This window comes from Ochotona princeps, chromosome 8 (assembly GCF_030435755.1).
Source record: "Ochotona princeps isolate mOchPri1 chromosome 8, mOchPri1.hap1, whole genome shotgun sequence".
NCBI lineage: Eukaryota > Metazoa > Chordata > Mammalia > Lagomorpha > Ochotonidae > Ochotona > Ochotona princeps.
Genome location: NC_080839.1, coordinates 9541742 through 9566022, shown reverse-complemented (window position 1 = coordinate 9566022; position 24281 = coordinate 9541742). Strand labels below are relative to the sequence as shown.

The window sequence follows — 24281 nt, the reverse complement described above, 5'->3', positions numbered from 1 at the left end:
AATCTGTAAACACCTAGACTAACTGAAGCCCACATGTCCATCATAAGGAGCACAGTATCACTGAATAGACAAAGGAAGATCATGCCACAATTAGGAACGCGGCACGGGCTGAACATGTACTTCTCAGCACCAATTTTAATTGTTAACTCCTCAGAGAACCTGGGAATTACGCAATAACTGGCTGGCTCCTTTTTTCGTGTTTTGCAATAAATACCTACTTTCTTCCACTATCCCTTTCTGTGCATTGGGTGAATGGACCCAGGCTTAGGGGTTCTACAATAACACCTCCAACTATTAGGAGGCATCATTCTGCAGGAATATATTTTCAAAGGACAACAATAGGGCTGTGGTACCAGATTTCAAAAGAAAGGAGACGAATAAATGCCTGACAAAGAATTAAAAAGAATGTTAACTAGGGTACCTGAAGATATACAAAAGAATGTAGGCATACATTTGAATGAAATCAGAAAAAAAATGCATAATGTAAACGAGGAATTTAGCAACTGGATAGAGCTCTTAAAAATGAATCAGGCAGAAATCATAGAAGTGAAGAACTCAATTAAGTCAATTAAAAATATATATACTTGAAAGCCTCAGAGATAAACCAGATCATACTAAGACTATATGGAACTTAAATTCAGGTCTTTTAAAATATTCTAATCAATCAGACCAAAAATTAAAGATTAATAAGAAGGATAATGATAACCTCTGAAACCTCTGGGGTGTCATTAAACGATCCAATAGTGGGGTCACTGGCATCCCATTTAGGTGCCAGTTCTAGTCCTGGCTGCTCCAGTTCTGAACCAGCCCCCTGCTTATCAACTAGGAAAGCAGTGGAGTATGGCTCAGGCCTTGGGACTCTGCACCCATGTGGGAGACCCAGAGAAGCTTCTGGTCCTAGCTTTGGATTGGCTCAACTCCAAGCACTGTGGTCATTTGGGGAACAGTGAACCAGTGGATGGAAGATCTGCCTCTGTTTCTACTTCTCTCTGTAAATCTACCTTTCAAATAAAAATAAATAAATCTTAAAAAAATAAATGAACAATTTAATTTTGGGACTCCTGAAGGCAAAGCCAGAGGTAGAGGCTTGAACAAAAATTTATTTGATGACATAATTGCCAAAACTGTGTCCAAAACAGAGAAAGACAAGAACACCCAAATAAAGGAGGCCTCTAGGAGGACCCTACTCGAACAACAAATGATTCTCCCCAGGACACAATGTGATAAAATTCTCCAAAGTACAACACAAAGAGAATTTAAAATTTTTAAGAGAAATAAACAGGCTATTTTTAAGGGAAGTCTCATCATATTTCCTGCAGATTTTTAACAGAAACTTTATGGGCCAGGAGAAAATGAAACAATATAGTCCATGTTTTGAAAAATTAACTAACCACCAGGAATTATTACCCAGAAAAGTTATCTTTCTAAATGAAGGAGAAATAAAGATTTTTCTAAAACAAGCAAGAGCTGAGGGAATTTATCACCAGAAGGGCCTTACAAAAGATACTTCAGGGAGTTCTACAGACAGAAGGAAAATAAAGATAGCAACCATCAGGAAGACATGTACAATTACAAAATCCATTAGCAACAGAACAAGGGAAATTGCAAGTAAGCAGAATTTTTTTTTTTGAATGTAAGCGGACTAAATTTTCCAATGAAAAGATACAGACTAGCTCAATAAACAAACAGGACGCAATGACATACTGTCTATAGCAAACTCACATCACTCATGAAGACACATGGGCTGAAAGGATTCAAGATTCTGCAGGCATTTGGAAAGCAAAAACAGGCAGGAGTAGTTACAGTGACAAAACACCAGACTTTAAGACAAAAGTAGTAAGAAGAGAAAAGATCACTGTATAGCGTTGGAGATAAATTCCACAAGAATATATAGGTTTGTTTACTGCCTTCGTCATCCAGGGTCATCCTGGAAAGTTCCAAGTGTCTCCTAAAAAAACTGTGACTCCTTCCAAGTAAAATATTGGCAACCCCTCAGGAAAAGACACTGACGGAGGCACCTCAAGCCACATCTCACAGAAATTCAGATACTTGAGCTGCTAATTCTCCCCTGGTCTTCCACCCATAGGATTTGGCAATGCTTCTGTGCTTCCTGATGGAGTGCATCAGAACGAGACCGGTAAACAGTGAACAGCTCAGCCACACACTGCCAACAGGAACTTATGGGCCACCAGTGTTCTTCCTGCCGTCACCCTTACATCTCTGCACTCAGAGCAGATTCACAATGACAGTGTTCTCCTGTTAGAAAGAGACTTTCAGAGTTGTCACTAAGTCTGTACAGTACAGCCACATGGCCTTGGCAACACAGGTACACATGTGGGATACGCTGCACAGGTACCAGGACACTGTTGGCCATGGTGAGAAGCTTTCTGGGCTCAGTAGACAGAACTACGGACACTGCATCTATTAAAAATGCAGCTCTAGGAGACTGACATGTCCAAATGTGGAAATACAGTGCAGTATGCATGCCCGCATCCAGACCAAAGATGGATTCCCAGTGAAGCTGTTGAATGTATCCTGACAGTGGGAAGCTGGTCTCTGACATTGTTCATGTGTACAATGTCAGGAAACACTTCAATAATGAAATGATGGACTTATGACTGTTCATGAGGGACTAGCCTTTGTAATACTAGAAGGGAAATCAGTGGGGGTGGAGGATACACTTCAGGAGGAGGAGGGTAAGTCCCAGAGTCTATGGAACCATATTGTAAAATAATAATATTGATAGTGATAATGATAATAATAATAAAAGAAAAATCAGACAAAAATGCAGCTGTAGATACAAAACAAGACAGAAAAAGGAAGTGTTTCTTTTGCTGGCCATTCAAATGGCCAAATGTGAAAAGCTAACAAAACAAAGCACTATAAAGTGAACTAAATCATTCACCTGCAGGCTTTGTTTGCTGAGTTTTTCCAGGTCTAACTCAGGTTTGCTTTTTGTTTTGATTTTATTGAACTACCAGTAGTAATAGGATCTATGAACAGGGTGTGTTGGGACAGATTTTGTCACTGGTGAACTTCATTTCGTCACAAATGAAATCTTTACCGAGTGGAACAAATGAAATAATTTATAAAAGCAATCATGTGAGCTAGGCCAAGAGCCTGCCTGTCTGGGCTGAAACAGGAGAGATTTGACCCAGGTCCAGCTCCACCACCAATGACCCTGGGAGGTCATTTAAAACAAGTCATCTCTTTGTTCTGTTTTCCCATAGGCAGAGAGCAGCTCCTCTGTTCTCCCTTGGGTTAAGAAGCATGTAGTCGTGTGAACACAAGGCCTCTCTTATGCCACCCTGCAGCGTCTGCACACGTGAGGCACCAAAACTACGTGCATTCTGTGTGACAGCATGACCCCCACGTTCCCTGGGACCACCGCTGACAATTTTATCCAGGAGGCACCTCAGCTTCCGGAAGAACTAAGCACAGAATAGGTCCCTTTACTTGCTTGAAGTCTGTTCAATTAGAATGTCAGACAACTGGTCTGGGTATCCAGAATCAAAGAAGCGCCACTCATTCCCTTTGTCTATGCAGAAACGCATCTCTATTTAAATACCCACTATGAATAGTTTTATGAAATAAAGGAATTAAATTAGTGACTAAAGATGAATGTGGGGAAGCCAATCTGCTCACACAAGTCACTGAAGTTGTTTTTAATTAATTATTTAGACAAGCGAAGTTGTTTTGATATTCATTCCTTAAGCCCAACCCCAAACTCAAAAATTCTGGCCTCTTAACTGCGAAGGTTCTCTAGGTCACAGGAGGTGACCTCCTTGACAAGTGCCATCTTAAGCTGACATGGACAATACCTGTGCACCATACATCCCAGTTGCACAAACAGATGTCGGTTGCTGAACAAAGGCAACGCCATGCTACATGAACAAATGATGCTGCAACAGAATCTACATGTTATAGCATCAGATCTTCTCAGAATGAAATGGGGCATGACTTAGTAAACTGTTAGCAACATGTCAGCTATGGCAGAGTTTTCAGTCCTTTCCACCCACCTTCACAGAACTCAGTTCTCATTTCACAATTATACACACATTGCTTATATTCTAGATTCTTTTTAAAGTTTTACTCTGAGAATGTTAATGATACATTAGAATGCAATGCAATATTCAAAGGACTTGAAGACAGTCGTCTCAGCACGGGTAAAATAGAAGAGAAGACGAGACTGATGTGGGTGGCTAGACACGCATGACGAAGCATTAGCAGTGCCAACAGGAAACTTCCCTTTTAGGACAAAATGCTGGAGTGGCTCCATCAATGGACCAGGGGTACCTGCAGACAGCAGATTAGTGGACGGAGACTGGGCTGGAAGCAAAGGCCTTTGTCAAAAATCCCAGCCCTGCCACTAGCTGCTGGCCATGTGGCTTTGGGCAAGCCATGCTGCCCTTCCCCTCACTTGAGCTTCTCCACGTGTCAGCTGGGGCTGGTCAGTATTCACTTCACAGGGCAGCTACACAGTGCCAGGAGAATCAGTGTGGCAGACACGGTGAGCATTCAACCTCAGCACTGCTCCCCTGGGTAACTGCCCTGGGCACAGGCGGCAAGAACCCAATGGAACTACAGCCTTTCCTCACTAGGGGTCTCCAGACTCACGCATTCTGCCTTCTGCCACCCCACACCACAGCCACAGCACTCCAAAGGGGCTCCCCGTTGCACAACTCACTGGACGGCTCTTAGATCTGCGTCCTCCCTATCCTCTCCAACACTGAACAGTGGAGAATTTGAAATTCACTTCCACTGGATGCTGACTTTTCCCTGTCCAGTTTCTGTTCTGTTTCTCTGGTCACTCCCTCCCACTTCTGACAGTGCAACTTCCTTTCCTTGGTCTTTAAAAGTCAGGATTGAGGCTGTGATTCCTTTGTGGCCTCCAGGCTCTCTTTAACCCATTTACTAACCAATGTCACACAAACTCATCCAGAAAGCTGGCCTGCAGCTCACACCTCTGCTCTGAGTTCTCTGTTCTCCAGGTTTACCCCTGTATCTTAAAGACACGTCAAGCCTCTGCCAGCTAGGATCAAACTGATGACTGGATCCCTCCCGCCTCCCTCCCAAACCAGGATCTCATCTAATGCTCCCCAGGTCGGACAGCATCACCAGGCTCCTTTCCTTTAGTAAGCTCCCACACCCTCCTCTTCCTCCTCCTCCTTTGCCTCTTCTCCCTTAATCTAGTTCCACAGCAGCCAGAGGAATGCGCTTGTGACTGCATCATTCTCCACTGTCTACAGGATCCTGAACATTGCTAATAAGGGCTCAGCATTCTCTGCTCCCCCACCTCCCTTGCCTAGCTTTAGCTTTCTACTCTTCAGCCACCCTGGTGCTGCTTGTCCTACCAGGGTCATGAGCAAACCAAGCTCTTCCACCTCACCTTTCCTTGGAACCTTCCCACATGGCTTCTTCGGGTAGACTGTCTATGCATCCTCTACCTACCACTTCAAATGTCCTTCTTCAAAGAAGCCATTCTCGATCCCACAGTAGGCTACCTGCCCTACAGCAAGCTCTCATAACCTGAGAATTGGTCACAGAGTTTTTTGTTTCAAAGCCTCTTAAAACTTTTATTGAAAATTAAAGAGTTGGATATAGCGAGGAAGAAAGGGAGGGAGATATCTTTAACCCACTGAGTCATTCTCCAAATGCCCAGGATAAAAACAGGGCTTGGAATTCAACCTGGCAATCAGGGTTTCCCATGTCTGTGGCAGCAAAGCAACTACTGAAGCAACTGTCTTCTGTCGCCAAGGAAGCTGGGTCACAGTAGAGCAACCAGAAACTGATCCAAGCTCCCATATACAGGATTCAGGGGTCCCGAGTGGTGACTCAGCCACTGCACCAAATGCTTGCCCCTTCATGCTTGTTTTACAAGACCTTTAAAGAAGCTACGGGCTTCATCCAGTCATAATGGGCACTGGGGTTGATTCTCTATCTTAGCTATTGTGAATTGTGCTGCTATAAATAGAGAGATACCAATAACTCTTTGGTAGGGAGGTTTCATTTCGTTTGGATATATTCCCAACATGGTATGCTAAATCATCTGACAGATCTATTTACAGATATTTGAGGAATTTCCATACTGTCTCCCGTAATGGTTGCACTAGTTTACATTCTGACCAACAGATTAGGGTATACACATTTATACACACTATGAAATGCTATTCAGCCATAAAAAGAATGAAATTTTGTCTTGTGAAACATAGACCCACTTAGAAACTATTATGCTTCATGAAATAAGTCAATCCCCCAAAGACAAATATATATGATCTGTGACAACAAATACACACAAATTGTAAAAAAATGTAATCTTCACAAACTAGACTAAAATCCTAGGATTTGAATACTGTTTACAACCTTTGTCTATACTCCTGAGGAATAATAGAACTTTCATTTTGCTTTTCTTTTTTTTTCCTCTACCTGGCAAGTTTTGATGTCTTTACCTACTAGAGTACTAAGTTCGTGATTGAAGAGAAATGAAAATATACCATTGCAAAAATTAGAGGAAAAAAGCGGGACAGAGAGAAGAGGAGTGGGAGGGGTCCCTAAGCTTCTAAATCTATCTTGTGAAATTTATTCACCATCTCTACATAAAATCAACAATAATAAAAAGCTAGTGTGTTTCTTCAAGCAGACTGTCAGCTCCATGGGGGCAAGAAGGGACATCTGTACTTAGACCCACCATTTTCCTTCCAATATCTCTAATGTCAAAGTGACACAAGCACCCCATTTTCACCACTTTCAGGCATTTTTCATAACCTTCCTCTGCTCCTCAACTACAAGAGAAAACCACCAGTTACTTCTGGTGACCTTGGCCACAACAGGTTGACCACAGAAGCAGAGAAATTGATCGGGAACATGGGCTTTACAAAGACTGTCCATGGAAACCCCACATCAGAAAGATCATCACATTCCTGACTGACAGCAAATAGGATTTGTTTGTGAAACACCACAATGTCATTCACCAGTTCCTATAGGGGATTCTTGCACTTATTTATCCATTCATTCAACAAAACTATGAATTCTAAATTCCAGACTCTGGGGCCAGAGAGTGACATGTGACAGAATACACAAAAAATGTGACAGGATGGGACAGAGAAGGAGCCTTCTGGAGGAGGGGATAAGAGGAGAAGTAACGAATAGTGGGGGGCTGTTGAAACCCAGAAGGACATTCCAGGTAACCTGGGTATACTGACAGTATCCTCTGGAAGCTCCCCACACATCAGTAACTACTAGCCCCTGGGGGACCGAGGGCACCCCGGCACCAGTGTCTTCCATTGATGTTCCTTCCAAACCTGGTCAACCTCCTGGATGCTGGAAAGGGTGGAATTCGGGCAGCTCAGCTGTCTAACAAACGCCACAGCTCCACTGCCCTCTGGCACACACGTGGGTTCCTCAACCTTGCACATACACACCCAACCAGGGCCCACCTCTCTTTCCTCCCCTATTTCACACCTGATTCAAGGCAGGCAGAGGTAGAGGGCCACGCAAGTGTGGGAGATTATTACAGAAGTCAGCGTTGTGAGGAGCTGAAGAGGGGAGGAAGGCATAAGGCAGTCATCAAGACTCTTTCGATAAAAAAATTGATGGCAACATTCCAATTTATTGTAATTGAATTTTACTTTACCTAAACTGCATTATTCGGAGTGGATTGCTCAAGTCTTTATTCAAACTTCAACTCCTACTTGGAGAGTGGAAGGGAAAGCTCAAGTGACACATTTTAGCTATTTCATGCTCTCAGTAAGGCCAAGAGGGAGACTTTTTCCCACTTGGGAAAAACAGGGAGTTGGTGTATTCTGGTATAATTAGCTTCCAGACATGGACACCACACTACCAACCATCAAAGTATGATAGCTTAAAACTAGAATATTTGGGGAGGCCAGAGCTATGATATAGCAGGAAAAGCTGCCTGCTACCACAACAGTAACCCCTACAGACACTAGCTCATGTTCTGGCTGCTTCACTTCCAATCCAGCTTCCTGCTAATGGCCTGGAAAAAGGAGCAAAGATTGCCCTGCCACCTAGAAGGGAGACCTTGGAAGAAGCTTCCGGATCTAAGCTTTGACCTGGCTCAGCCCTGGGGACTGAATCCATCTGGAGAGTAAACTAGCAGATGGGAGGTCTCTCCCACTCTCTCTTCAAATCTTTCTGATAAATAAATAAATCTAAAGCCAAAGAATATCTGTAATCTAAACATGAAACTATGTTGGAAGCAAAAAGCAAAACAAAATAAAACAGGAAGTTATCAGCATTTTACATCATTTTAACCTAAAACAGAGGCCTAGAATAGAGACAAAGAATGCAATATAGATTGTATTTAATACATACTTAAGTGTCAGAAGTCAAATGACCTGTGCTATTTGTTTTCTATTAAAAAATAAAAAAGAAACAAAACCTCTGCCAAAAAGCAAACTTAGTTTGTATTCAACAAAATGAAATTTCAATGAATTATTCTATTGAATTTGGAAATAAATTTATTTATGGACCAATGTTTTCGAGAAAGAAAAAAATCCTGCTTTTGAAAAGCAGCTTGTAATGTAAAAATATATAGTATTACTGTAATGCACCAGCAATTCGAGAAAAAAGTATGTAGGATGTCCAAAAGTTAGAAAGATGTTAAAGTTGTGTGTGTGCTTTACTTTTAGAAGAAACTGCCCTACCATATGGTGTAATCTTGGTGTTTTGCCTAGCATGGTATCAGTTTCCTGAGAACTTAAATCATTAGGTTATTCCCCTGAAAAAATATGAGCAGAGAAGATACATTATCACCTGATGATGACATCTTCACTGGAAGGCCCAACACTCAGAAACACATGAATGTGCTGGAACGACCCACCCTAGGTCAGGCTGGTGGGCCCCTGGACAGGAGCCTCACTGGGAGAACAGTGATAACCCAGGCACACAGGGAGCAACAGCGCCACAACTGATCAGGAAGGCATGCCCTCTGCCAGGAGCCTGCGACCCCAGCCATGTTCAGGAGAAAAGTCGCAAGCTAGTCTCGTCCTGATTGGCAAAGCATAGACTACTAAGGCGACGAGTAACTGTGTCTGTCAGCCAGACTACGTCTGCCAGCTAATTGTTCCACACGCATTCACCCCAGCCTGTGCAAATGCACCGGGGTGGGAGGAAACTCAGTTCTAAAGGAAGTATCATGCCACACAGCATCATGATTTCCCTTAAAGAAAATACATGCCAAACAGCCAGCCAATCATGGCTCCCCTATGACCATGCAGCTGCACGCTTCCTTTCTATGTGCAAATCCAGGCCCAAGCATGCCAAGATGCTTAAAAGAATATCCTTACCCGAATTATTTCTTCAACACAGCTGTTGCTTTCTGCAGCTCTGTTCTCCTGAAAGCAAATAAAATGCAAAAGTTCAGCCCAATGGAAGAAATACAGTGTCACAAAGAGAAGTTAACATGTTAGCTCTGAACTGGGGAGACTATCTGTCCAGAGTTGGACTACGGGGTGCCTTCCCTGGGACTTGCTCCTTTCCCTGCTGGCTCCCACTAGTCTTGCTGCCTGTCCCCACCTGCAGTCTGCAGCACCATGCCTACTGGCTCCAGACGGTCAGGGCTCAGGCACCATGGAGAGTGAGCAGAGCAGGTCCTAGGTCTAGAACATGATGCAGGAGTGAACTGTGCTCATTTGGAACTCTTACAGACTGTACCACCCATGGCTCTGCTGTAACGGTCAGGGCTCAGGCACCATGGAGAGTGAGCAGAGCAGGTCCTAGGTCTAGAACATGATGCAGGAGTGAACTGTGCTCATTTGGAACTCTTACAGACTGTACCACCCATGGCTCTGCTGTAACCTATGCTGCCCTGTGCTGTGTGTATGTGTGTGAGTCGGGGGGAGGGGGTGGAGTCCAGGGATCCCTGCAGCTTTGGCCCACAGCTGAAATTGGGAAGGACAGTTAGCCTTCCAGAGGTGGTCGTCTGGTGACTGTCTCACAGCCCTTAGCCCAGGACATGCTTTTGCAGGGATAGGAAACTGTGCTGGTGAAAGTCATCCCTCCCATCACACACACCCATGGCTTCACCAGGGCAGCCATTCCCAGCCCTGGCAATCACGCTACACCACATTTACTTCCCTGTGATCCTCCCCACGGCTGTGATTCATCAATCAGCAATCCCACAGTAGCTCCCCCTGCTAGATCATCCTCTCTATGAATCCAGGGGTTCTTCTTCTTTCTGTACTGTGCCTCACACCATATGGGGTGTACCAACAAAGATCTGTTAGTAGAGATATCAACAAACTTATGCCCTAGATATCTGAAGTACTGCAGGCCGATCAGCAGAGAGCTCTAGGAGTTTAGTGTATTTGAAGGATTTTTATCAGAGGCTCCACCTTGGCACCCTCAAATCTGTAGTGTTGGCCAACCCCTTTGCTGGAGGTAGAGCATTCCCTCTGAAGTATCCTGTCCCCCACACTAGGAAAGAGGCCAGGCTGCACCCTAACAGGAAGGCTCCTTGTCAAGCTGAGAAGGTACCATTAATAAAGCCAAAATAAGGGACTCCCAACAACTGTCCCAGGAAGTCCTTGTCTTAAATTATGGCATGGACTTTTTCTAGAAACGAATACATTGGATCTTCCCAATGGCAATATGTCCCCTGAAGAGTCAGGAAAGGTATGGTATTGGTTTGGATCCCGGAGCTCCATCTGAAGCAGAACACAGGAATATAGAAAGTTTGGACAGGGCCTGGTGCCATAACCTAGTGGCTAAAAGTCCTCGCCTTGAATGCACCAGGATCTCATATGGCCAACGACTCTAATCCCAGCAGCACCGCCTCCTATCCAGCTTGCTGCTTGTGGCCTGGGGAAGCAGTCGAGGACGACCCAAAGCATTGGGACCCTGCACCCATGTGGGAGACCCAGAAGAAGCTTCTGGCTTCGGATCAACGCACCTCTGGCAGTTGCCGTCACTTGGGGAGTGAGTCAACAGATAGAAGATCTTCCTCTCTGACTCTCCCCCTCTCTGTATATCTGACTTTGCAAGAAAAATTATTAGTAAATCTTAAAAAGAAGGAAGTTTGAACAGCAAGGCACCATGAATTTATTTCAGCTGAACCATTAACAGTAGCAGGAAGGGAAATCGCAGCTGGAAGAAGGGAAGGACTTTGCCCAAAATCATTCCTGCTGCAAGAGGCAGTCACTGTAGAATCGACACATTAGTTTTCTACATTGGTTCAGTGATATTTTACTCTCTCCTGCTGTCTCCCTAAGCACAAATCATAGAATTGCTTACATCAAGGCAACTTTTGTGCTTAAAGGTAGAGAAATAAAAAGAATTCTGGGGTTGATGTTTGACTCAGTGGTTATAGCATCTGCCTCCTTTGCCTGGCTTTGAGTCTTGGCTCTGCTCTTATTGTATTTCCTGAAAATGTTCACTCTGGGAAGGCAGTAGGTTACAGGTCCATGCAATCCTCCTTGGAGACCTGGAGTGGGTTCCTGGCTCCTGGCGTTGGCCTAGTACAACTTTGGCTATTGTTGGCATATAGGGAGTGAACCAGCAGAGGAGAGCTTCATCTTTCCTTGCCTCTGAAATAACTAAACAAATAATAAATTATGTCTTAAAATTTGACCCGACTGAGAAAACACCCGTATAAAAATGAAAATAGACAGTATTTGGGTCCATTTCCTCCTTCCTTCCCTGCTGCCAATCACCCACTTAGTCAATGCTTTTCACTAGCCTATAGCAGCACACGTGTCAACCGTAGGTGGAAGGAAGAGGAAAGAAGTGGGAAGAAAGGGTCAGGGCTAGTATCCCTTCTCAGAGATAAGGATGCGTGTCCCCTGAGATGGGAAGGGGGACTCCAGGCTCATCCTTTCCCAAGGCACAGAGCGGCAGCAGTGGGCAAGGGCTGTAGGGAATGGAGATAGAAGGGCCTTCTTCATTTGAGCTATAATTTTGAGCTTTGATTATACATGCATTCTGAAAACTTTCCATGTTTAAGCACAAGATTTAACACATGTGTGTGATTTACATCTCCCAATCTGGGTTTATATTTTCACCACAGAGTTATTGCTTCCCTTGCAAAGGTACCCACTGAGAAGAAGGCTACACAATGTAAATTTTAATTACTCTGTTTTCTGAGGGTTTGTAGCTGTTGTTTCCCACTGAGTTGTTAAGCTGTTATTCCATATTTACTCCTACTTTGATGAACCCATCTCATTTTCCCATCATTACATTTTGAAATCTGTTGTAACAGTCTCACCTCGTGCAACCTCCGACTCCCTTCAATTAGAAAGCAGCATCCACCCCCTGCCTCCTCCTCTGCAACCAGTCATGGGCTCCTCCCGATCCTACCACTCACATACACACCACCCACTCGGCCAGGGAGAGGTAAGGTAGAGAGCTGTGGGTAGGTAGAACTCAAGAAATAGACAAAAACCCTGCCCCTGACAGCAGCAGCAATGTCTCATGACCATGCCCAGCACAGGGCACTGGGCGAAGTGCGACTTAGGGAAAACAGCTTGATCCAATCCATGGGAAATCCAAGGTCTTGCAAAGCACTTTCTAAGGCACATGTCACATGGCGCTTTGATTTCAAAATAAAGACTTGGTGAGCTTAGCCTAAGTCGTTAGCGTCTCAGGTTGCAATGCCTAGATTTGATCACTTGGCTTTGGACTCCAGCTAGTTCTTAATGCACACCCTGGGAGGCAGTGGTACTGTTCAAGTACTTGGATCACTGCCACCCATGTGGGAGGTCTGGATTGAGTTCCTGGCTCCTGGCTTTGTCCCAGCTCAGCTGTGGTTGTCAGAACACACCAAGTATGACTCCTCAGTGAAGGCTCTCTGTTTATCGGCCTCTCAAAGACACACACACACACACACACACACACACACACACAATCTAAACTCACAATACTTTGCCTGCAAGCACTCAAAAGACCCTCAAGCATTTCCAAGTTGTTTATCTCATGAACACTCCTTAGTATTCCACAAGAATCACTTTAAAGTAAATCTCACTAGTCCTGCTTGCAGTTGAAAGAGGTAAAAACAATCAGGGTGTCCTCGATGCCGCAAAAACATTTGGCAAGGATATGAGCCCACATTCAGGATATCATGACTCTATGGGAAGTCCTATCCTTCTACCTGTGTTCTCTGCCTCACCTTTTGGGACAGGGTCACCTGTGGGCAGAGGGCGAGCAGCCAGTTCTCTCAAATTCATACCACCTCACACCTAACCTGACATGTCTCTTTGCTAGGACCGTTTCCCAGCTCCCCCAGCTGTACCCCTGATCTACATTTGCTTAATCCCCTAGCGTCAGCACATCTCTTACTCCAGTCCTCACATCCTGTGCTTCCTCTCTGTGCCTAGAGTTTCCATTGGTGTTCCAGACATTTACACACAGAGAAGAATGGCAGGCAAAAGGAACCAGAAAAGGCTAAACAATGACACACAGTGGCCACATTAACACCAACCAAAGACAGGTTAGCTCTACCCCTACTCTGTCTCATGCATGCACAAACACACACACACACACACAAATACATACACACCCACTGAAGAATGCAATGAAGAAATGAAAAAGATGATAATTGGAAAGCCTAATGCAGAATGAGGCAAAAATTAATCAGGTTGTTAACAAAACAGTGAAATATGATCTGCAGGGGGAAAGGGAAGAGAAAATGAATTACTATGCTTAGAAGTTTTTCTTTACTATTTTTTCTAGTAGACAAAAGCACCAAAAACAAAACAAACAAAACCAATCTATGGAACATGATAGAGAATGTGCAAACAAACAAACAAAACCAATCAAAGTAAATAAAGCTCAGTTGGTAAATAGGGCCCACTTGGAATGCTGAAGAACCACACATTGCTCAGATGCGTGAGATAGCTGCTGGAAAAGCCAACATTGAGCTGCAGAAAAAGCTTCAAGAGTTTCAAGGAGTTTTTTTTTTTCCTCAAGATTTTTCCTTTAAACATTGATTCATTTATTTGCGTGTCAGGTCACCAGGTGACTCCAAGTGCTAACACCATCAGGAATCTGGAATCGGGGAGCAGTGTTCACACCTGTACCAGGCACGAGGATAGAGAATGTAGACATCTCAAGCAGGGCCTTAACCTAGCTAGGCCAAATGTCTATTGATTGTTCTTGGTCATTCTTTTCTTTTTTTTTTTAATTTTTATTTTTCATTTTAAATTTTATGGTACAATTCCATAGAGATTGATACTCTTTTAAAGCCAGATTTCTAACCCACGAAGTTACCTAACACGTGCAGCTCTACATTAAATGCAATGAAGACTAATAAAACTCCAGTCATTTTATATTGATTTTAAAAATCATATTAACAGAAAGCAAAACGAAATTATGAGATGTCGGCAAAGATTATCTTAAGGATGAATTCAGACAATAAAACCTTTTGTTATTTTCTTTAGTGGAAGTTTAGGTACTAAATAGTCAATTAGAAGACTAAGGTTAAGAGAGAAATACAAAGAAGGCAAAGGACAAAAACAACAGAGATAAACAAATGAAATATTTATGGGATAAAGAGCCAGCGAAGTTTGTAAGGACAAAATACAGTTTCTGAAAAACAAAATAAAATATGAATATACAACATAGTACAACAGACAAGCCATTTACAAATTTATTCAATAAAAAATCCAAAAAGTACACATAATTTGTCATGGAAGGGGATAAGATGACTTTAATGGAAAGCATTAGAGATGATATTTGGTAGTAATATTAGAACAAAACACAGTACTAATAAAGTTTCTGAAAAAAGTGACTTATGGCAAAAAAAGATATCAATAAAGTAAAATTTCAAGTCAGATAGTTTTAGAGTGAAGTATTTCAGACTTTTAGTTAACTAATCCGCATCTATTTTTTCATCCAGTGTAAAATATCATCAAAGATACTCAAGTTATTAACAGTTAATGAAAGACCAATATCATTTAGGGGGAGAAAAAAGAGAAATTTAAGATTTTTAAAAAGAATTTCATATCCTTGCATGATAGATTTCTCTTTTTAAAGATTAAAATGTAATTTAGTTTTTAATATTGTTTACATAGTTGAGAGGGATGCACACCCATGTGGGTCTCTATTAGGGTGAGATTGGTCAAGATATGGAGCAAAGGGGGTGGGACAGATGTTTCCATTTTTTTCTCCTTTGTCTGCAGTGAGGAAGTGAAGGGGGGCCACCCCTTGCTGTCAAACCACATTGGTGCAGAGTTGAGGACAGTCCCTTGATGACACCTTAGAGACCCTGAGGTTGAGAAGTGTTCTGAGTGTAACTTGAATGGTTGTGATAGTTCTGAGATCTCAGCTTCTTTGCACAAGGCTTGAGAAAAATCTTTTCAAGCTTCTAATCGCTGACCAAGTCCACCTTGGCGCATCCACAGATCCACGAACATGCTGCAAAGCTTGGCCAGAAGAAATGTCCAACCTGTTCTACACTCCATCCTCTGACAAGGCACTTGATGTCCTCTACTGGCCTAGATGAGCTGGTTTGTCAGGTCTCCTGTGTGCATTTGGGCATGCTGTTCCCTGTACACACATCAGCAACTGAGGAGGCCCATTCCCAATACATGCACTCTAAGGTCAGACCACATATATTGTGATTTTCCCTGTCACTGGGATTTCAGTACAATCCTCTACTTGGGGATACCCTCAAAGAAACTTCGCCTAGGGTGACCTCTGACTTAATTCTTGCGTGTGCCAGTGTAGGGTCAGGTTTGATCTATCACCTGCACCTGCTAACGCACACACAGGTGAATGCAGCTGCCTGGTGGGTTCTTCCCTCAGTGCCATCTCTCACATGAACTGATGGGTGCTTTGGCCTGGCCTAGCCCAATCTAGCCCACTATAGGACCAGTCTTCACATATACCAGCAGGTGCTCCAGTCTGGTCAGGGGGTTTCCCTACCAGGCCTGACCCTAGCTACTGTTTTCACATGTGCCAGCATGTGCCGTGGCCCACACTGATCTGTCCCACATCCCATGTGACACTCATGCACACCCTTGGGTGCTGTAGTTTAGCTCAGTCTGCCCTGCCCCTAGACTTGGCCCGCATGTATGTCGACACATACTGCTCCTCAATAAGCCTGGCCCACCCAAGTCCTGGCTCTCATGATCACCAGCAGAAACTGCAGCCCAGTGGCGGGGGGGCACAGTTCTAACACTAGGCCTGCTCCCAGCCTCAGAACTTAACAGTGAGTACTGTGACCTAGCCTGCCTGGGCTGCATCCATTCTAGCTCTTATGTGTACCAGCGAGTGGCAAGAACCTAGCCCATCATGGCTTACCCTTAGTCCTGGCTCATACATATGCTGACAGGTGCTAGAGCTGCAGCTGGCAGGGGAATTCTTATTTTTTACTTGGATACCAGAGTTATATATAGAGAGATTCCTTTCTCTGGTGAACTCGCCAATGGCTGCAATGGCCACAGGTCAGCTTATCTGAAGCTGGTATTTGAAGTTTTTGCCCAAGAGGCTGCCAGGGCCAAAGGAATTGGGCCATCCTCCACTGCCTTCCCAGGTCATTAGCAGGGAGCTGAATTGGAAGTGGATCTATCAGGATTCAAATCAGCACCCACATGACATACCGGTGCCACAAGCAGAGGCTTTGCCTGCCACCATGCTGGCCCTTTTCAATTGATGAACAAACATACTTTATATAATGATAACAATTAGTGGTACCTAGGAATGTGAAAGGGATTTAATATTTCAAGTTAGAATCATTTTTTCAAAATCACATTCATCAGGGAAATAAGCAGACATAAATATTTCAGGTAACAGTTTTGAAAATAAACTTAGAAATATCCAAAAGAGTCCACTTTACTTTGAAGGGAGGTTAATAAATGCACATAAACAAAAGACAGTTCTGTAGTTCTCCATATAGTCATAATAAACAAGCTGTAGTTTACTGGTATGCAGTACGTAGGTCAGAATCACCTCCGTCTATTTTCAAGGCATTTCCATCATTACAAGTCAAAACTCAGCACTCAAAAAGCAGTTTCTCCCCATTCCCTTTCTCTGCTTCCAACATCGATTTTTTTAAAAAGATTTACTTATGGGCCCAGTATAGTGGCCTAGTGGCTTACATGCAGTGGGATCCCATGTGGACACTGATTCGTGTCCTGGCTGCTCCACTTACCTTCTGGCTCCCTGCCTGTGGCCTGGGAAAGCAGTGGAGGATGGCCCAATGTCTTGGGACCCTGCACCTGCCTGAGAGACCTGGAGCAGGCTCCTGGCTCCTGATTGGCCTGGCTCGTTTCTCCTTCTCTCTGTGAATCTGACTTTCCAGTGAAAATAAATAAATCTTTAAAAAAACCCATTTATTTATTTATTTAAAAGTAGTGGCAGCCAGCCAGACAGAGAGAAATCTTCCATGCATTGGTTCATTGGGCAATTGTCTGCAAAAGGTCAGGGCTGTGCCAGGTGGAAGCCAGCAGCTTAAACTTCTTCCTGGTCTCCCACGTGGGTGGCAGGGACCCAAGGACTTTGGCTATCTTCCACTGTTTTTCCTGGGCTATTAACAGGGAGTTAGATATGAAGTGGAGTAGCCAAGACTCAAATCAGCATCCCCAAAATGCTGACATCACAAATGGTGTCTTTATCTGCCACAATGTTGGCCACAAACATATAGTTTTTTTTTTAAAGATTTATTATTATTGGAAAGCCGGATATACAGAGATGAGGAGAGACAGAGAGGAAGATCTTCCATCCGATGTTTCACTCCCCAAGTGAGCTGCAACGGGTCGGTACACGCCGATCCAAAGCCAGGAACCAGGAACCCCCTCCAGGTCTCCCAAGCGGGTGCAGGGTCCCAATGCCTTGGGCCGTCCTCGACTGCCTTCCCAGGCCACAAGCAGGGAGCTGGATGGGAAGTGGAGCTGCCGGGATTAGAACCGGTGCCCACATGGGATCCCGGGGCTTTCAAGGCGAGGACTTTAGCTGCTAGGCCATGCCGCCGGGCCCACAAACATATAGTTTTAAATATGGTTGTAGCTATTAACAAAACCAGATTAAGTATCCATAATATGAATGTTCATAACTTGCAATGTTGCAGAATCCGCAACTTTTTGGGTACTGAAACAACATGTTCTGAATGGGAAATTCTCCATCCAGTAGCTCTCTCATATGATGGTTACAGACAAAATACAAAACCTGGGACTGATGCTGTGGGGCCCAGGAGGTTGAGACAGAACCAGGAATGCTGGCATCGCAGAGTCCTTGTTCTTGCCCCTTAGATGTCCCACTTCCAATCTAGTTCCCAGTTAGAGCATTTCAGATAAGGGGTGGTCAGTCTGTAGTGTATTGCACTGACAAGAAGAAAATGAGGACTGTTCCTGGGTGCCATTTCTTGTACAACAGATTTTACAGCAGATAATCTCTCTTATGCTTTTCATCATTCCTGGCAGAAGTGTAACAACACAGGAGGCCATCAGCAACAACTGCTGAATGAATAAATGAATGACTCATAGTTTTTTAAAAAATGACAATCGAAGAAATTATAATCTTAAGCTCTCTAAATAACAGCTCTGGTCAGCTGGATATCCACAGTACAAAGGGATGTCTTTGTTTTATCTAACAACCATCAGTTCCCCTAAGGACAAATTCTTAGAATTGCAACGTACATTGACTTCACGAAAATTCACCTTAATCCCACTAGTATAGAAACCAGCAGTGAGCCATCCAACTTCCCTAATCCTCACACCCGCACATGTCCACTCCCATCACCAGTAGATATCTCAGATCTTCTATAGAGGCAACAACATTAAAGAGCTACAGCTTGAACCTATTCCTAATCTGGAAAGCTAAAATCTGCAATGCTCCAAATTTTTTGGAGCACCAGCTGAGACCATAAAGGAAATTCTCCATACCCAACATCATGTGACAGACCAGAATCAAAAACACAGGCAAAATATTGTACTGCATTTCCTCTAGGTAATGTACATAAGAAACATAATTGAATTTTATTTTTAGACTCAGGTCTCACTATTGTAGTATGTGTGTGTTAATATTCTGAAATCTAAAACAATCCAAAATTTCAAAACACTTCTGGTCCCAAGTATCTCGGATATAGGCTGTTCAACCTGGAGCAATCAATTTAATTTTCTATCAGACTCTTAGCCATTTAAATTTTTTAGTATTTTTTAGACAGCTGAATAGTACCCTATAGCCATTTTAAGGTGTATAGCAGCCGGTTCTGTGCAGAAACTAAAATTGAAATGTCAATGAAGTAGTCACAGGAAGTGTTTAAGAACTTGCATTTTTTTTTAACATATTGGGTACTCAATACCATGTCAATTAATTCTATAGTGTTGTAAATTGTTGTTGATGTTATGTTGTGGCTTTAAATTGATCGGGATGATATTCTGCCAGCTCTGCCTTCAGACCAGAGATGGACTCCCCAAGAAAGTGTTGAATTTACCTGGACAATAAGATGCTGGACTCTATGCTTGATATACTCTTGCAATGAAAGAATCTTGACTGAATTTGAAATGTAATACAGCAACAAGGTGGAGGAATTCACCATGGGGGAAGGGTACGGAGAGGGGTTGGGGGATCCCCAGAGCCTATGAAACTGTGTCACATAATGCAATGTAATTAATAAAAAAATATATATATATATAAAAATTTAAAAAATCAAGTTGTATACCTTAAGTACATACAAATTTTATATTAGTGAAAATAAAATGCTGGAAAAACAATAAATTTTTTAGTATTTTTACAACGAAAATTGGTGATTTCCACCAGACCTTGTAATTAAAAGTGCATTTGGCTATCAGAGACATGAGAGGTCAGTGAGTTGACCTCGTCAAAAACCCACCAACAGCAAAAAGCGATTAGAACTGGAAGATGACCGGGCATCCTGATCACTAATTGATATCGAGTCACATCTCAATCAAGTGCCTGAGTGCTGTGTACTGGGCTCATCCTCCACACTGCCCTGTTGACGCGGGGCGAGAAAACCACAGAACAGTCACAACAAACACGAGCTTCCGCTGGCAATCTGACATTTACAAGACCTCGAGTTCTTTGAGCTACAACAGCCGTTGAGCAGTCACTACTTCCAGTAACAGGGGACCAGGAGGTCAAGGCAGTGGTGACAAGATGGAGTCACTTAACCCTCCCACGACAGATACGCATCAGCCACACTTATAAAATACGCCACATCCTTTGTCACACTTCTCTCAATCTCATTCACATAATCTAACAACACAGGATATCCATGTAAGGAGGAGGGTGGCTGATAGGATATCCTTATCACACAGCCTACTCCTTCTCCCCTTGCAACCAAAGGCTAGAGGGGAATGTAAGAGAAAAATGCTTTGTTGTTTATAGTCAGGAACCAACTATTTCTTCTAACAGTAAAATTCTGAACTGAAACACAAGATTGAGAGAATAATTCAATGTGGCTGAAGAAATTAACCCATTCGAGAAACTCGAGACTGTGCTAATCCATGCCTCACATTAAGACAGGTAGTCAATTCATTAAATCACACGTGAAAATTACTGCTATAAATGGTAAAATAGCATCATATGGTTTGATGATATTCTATTTGGCACATCCTACTGATTTTATTTTAGCATTTCACCAAAAGGCAAATATCTAAGCAACCCATTATATGCTGTCCATTCTATGCTGTTCATATGTGTTATGGTTTGAATGCCCCTACCAAAACTGATGCTGAAATCTACTTCTTATTGTGAGAGGTTAAGAGGTAGAGATTTTAAGAGGTGATTGGGTTACAGACAAAATGTAAAGGTCTTGTGCTTGGATGAATTCAGTCATGGATCAATGAGTTAATGAGTTACTTCTTTTATTTTTCTTTCTTTTAAATGATTATTAATTTATATAAATAACAAATTTCACATATTTGATATATACACTTTTTTCTTCTTTAAAAAAATTTTATTATTCCACGAAACAGTTTCGCAGGTTCCAAAATTGCTCTTTCCCCTCCCCAAATCCCCGCCCCTGACTAATTTCCACCATGTCATTACAACAGTACGTTCCTTCACAATCAGTCATAAGTCATCATTCTGTTATTTAAGCGTATCCTGACATTGTAGGCATGGACAATGGTAGAGTCCAGCATCCTATTGCCAAGATACATGCAACAGTTTCATTGGGAGTTCATCTTTGATTTGGAGGTAGAGATGCACACTGCATTGTATCTTCACATTTGTATGTGACAGTCTCTACTATAGTGACTATATATCCCCTTAAATAAAAAGTCACAAAGCAACAACAACAAAAAAATAGAAAACTAACAACATGAAGTTAAATAACATGCTAATGAATGACTAATGTGTTGTTGAAGAAAAAGAAAATCAAAGACCTTCCTGAAGTAAATGATGCTACTATCTGACCTATCATGAGGAAATGAACAAAAACTTTTTTTGAATCGATGAAAATAAAAACAAAAATATCAAACTCCTTGAGATGTAGCTAAAACGGTATTGAAAGGGTTACTGATTTCATATTTTGCATGAAAGTTGCCTTATATCTGAGAGAACATATGACATTTGTCCTTTTGGGATTGGCTTATTTCAATGAACATAATGTTCTCTAGTTGGGACCACTTGATTGCAAATGGTAGAATTTCCTACTTTTTAATGGCTGAGTAGTACTCCGTGGAGTAGACGTACCACAATTTCTTTAACCACTCCTCTTTGGACTGGCATCTATGTTGTTCCTATGTCTTTGCTATTGCACATTGTGTTGCTGTAAATATAGGATTACAGATTCCTTTCTCATGTGCAAATTTCATCCAACAGGCCAATTTTCAGTTCTTTTAGTACTCTCCATACTGACTATCGTGATCATGTACTCCCATCAACAGTGAAGTAGGATACCTTTCTCCCCATATCCACAACAGTAGGTCCAAATACTGTTGGAACAACTGGATAGCAGCCTGCAGAGGTAAAAAGTAAGACCCAACCCACACCTGTCACCTTACACAAAAATTAGCTCTGAATGGATCAAAGACCTAAATCTGCACCCAGAAACTATCCAACTATTGGAGGAAAATATAGGAAGCACTCTCCATGATAAAGGAATTCGGAAAGACTTCTTAGAAGTCACCAAAAGCACAGGCAATCAACGCTAAAATAAACAAATGGGACTACATCAAAGTACAAAGCTTCTGTACAGCAAAGAAGATGCTCAACAAAGCGAAGGAGCAACTAAGGGAACGGGAGAACATTTTTGCACACTACACAACCAATAGGAGACTAACACCCAGGATTTACAGAGAGCTTCAGAATATCAGTTACAGCAAAACAAACAACCCTGTGAAGAAATAGGTAAAGGAAATGAACATTTTTTAAAAGAACAAATTCAAAGGGCTAACACACTGTGAAACAATGCTCAGGCTCCCTCACTGTCAGGGAAACACGAATGAGAACAACACTGAAGTTTCACCAACTCCAGTAAGACTGGGTTATTTCTTGAGAGAGTCTTCTAAAAGGCACCCGGACACTGTCTGGTCTATGGCTGCTAATGTCACCTGATGTCCTACACTGTCTTGGGGCTCTGCACAGTCAACTCCATCCAGCAAGACAGTCTGCCAAAACTGGTTTGGCCCTCCCAGTTCATGGAACTGTGGATTAAATAAACTTCCATTCATTATAATTAGTCAGTGTGTTACATTTGCTTATAGCAACAGAAATGGACTAATACAATGGGTCTTTCTGACCTGATCTTCTGTAATACAACATTTAAATATTTAAATACATTTAAGCATAACATTTTCATTAAGATTTAGTTGTTTGTTAATTTGAATGTCAGAGTTGGGGAGTGAATACTTTCATTCTCTGGTTCACTGTACAAATGACTGCACCACCCAGCACCACACCAGGGTGAAGCCTGGAGTGTAGAACTCTATCCAGGTCTCCATATGAGTGGCAGGGGTCCAAACACTTGACCCATTTTCTGCTTTCCCAGCCACATTAACAAGCGCTGGAATGACGTGGAGCAGGTGGGACTCAAACCAATGCCCATATGGGATACCAGTGCCGCAGGTGGCAGCCCAACCTGCTCTACCACAATGCTGTCCTCAACATTTTCATTTTTTACTTTACTGATGTAGTTTTCCCATTTCATATGGAAAACACTTCAAGGGTATTTTTGAAGAGAATTATGTAACAGCAGAAATGTATTTATTTTTTCCCATCTAGTCACATAAAATGCTCAGTTTCTTGAAAGCGAGTACACCTGTTCCATTGGAAGGCAGTGTGGGTGTGTCTGCCTGTAGAAATTGAGATACCTGGATCTCAACCTGCATGCTAATCTATACATTTGTCTTCTCCTCTCCCAGAGCTGGCTTCAAAATGTCTCCAGAAGTGACTGGTGACCAGTGAATTCCAGGTAAAACATCACCAGATACACCCGTCAGAAAAGGAAGGAACCCTTTAGCTCCCTCTAATGTCTTCCATCACTCCGTCTTCTGTGGCTATTTCAAAGCCTGCCCTCACTGGGACATCTAACACCCTAGGGCGGTGCAATCCAAAGGGTGGAGTTTTTACAAACCAAAAGTTTGGTAAGACATAGGGGGTCACATTTTAAATATGCGGAGATTACTCAGAAAGAGTCTATTTGGACAGAATGTGGTTTTCTTCCAATGTCATCGAACACCATATGTAAGACTATCCAACCACAGGGAAGAGCTGGGGGAAAAACCACTCGCTTAGGTCACTTCATGGTTCTGCAACCTCCAGTATCTGTATTGTCTCAAGAGATTATGATTACATGAAACTGATCATGAGGCAAATTTCTGTATCAAACATCTCCCTTTATAGGGGAGAAACTTTTAACTGTGTTTATGGAAAACGAAACGTACAAAGACTTACAATCTAATAAAAACATACCCAAGGTTATGAATGAATAAGTTAGTGAAAAATAATCACTTCATGACCAAATACCAACAAGTGCAGTGAAATTAGGTCAGAAAGTGTAAATGAAAACTGTCAAGGTTATTTGCTATCTAACACCATGGCAACATTTGAGTACAGCCTTGATTTCTAGCATCAGGAATGTGAGATAACTTTCATAAACTTCTTATAGGCCTAAAAAACAAAGGGGACCCAGAAACTTCTTTTTTTTAAATTATTATCTCATTTTATGGCACAGTTCCATAGGCTCTAGGGATCCCCCAAGTCCTCCCCAAGCCGTCCCCCATACTGATTTCTTCCATATTATTACAGCAGTTCAGCTCATAACCAGTCATAATTCCATCATTGTGGGCATGGACTATGCAGAGAGTCCAGCTAAATTCAACAGTTTCTTTGGGAGACCATCCTTGGTCTGAAAGTAGAGT

At 42.6% G+C, this 24281-nt stretch overlaps 1 protein-coding gene across 3 annotated transcripts in view; it reads right to left on the bottom strand.

Moving 5' to 3' along the window:
- The window catches only part of AFF3 (ALF transcription elongation factor 3), a 564045-nt gene that overhangs the window by 257507 nt on the left and 282257 nt on the right, over positions 1-24281 (bottom strand). For all 3 annotated transcript variants that reach the window (XM_058667512.1, XM_058667514.1, XM_058667513.1), the window contains exon 8: positions 9309-9356. In XM_058667512.1, the coding sequence (XP_058523495.1) occupies positions 9309-9356 (48 nt within the window). The remainder of the gene's footprint in view (positions 1-9308; positions 9357-24281) is intronic.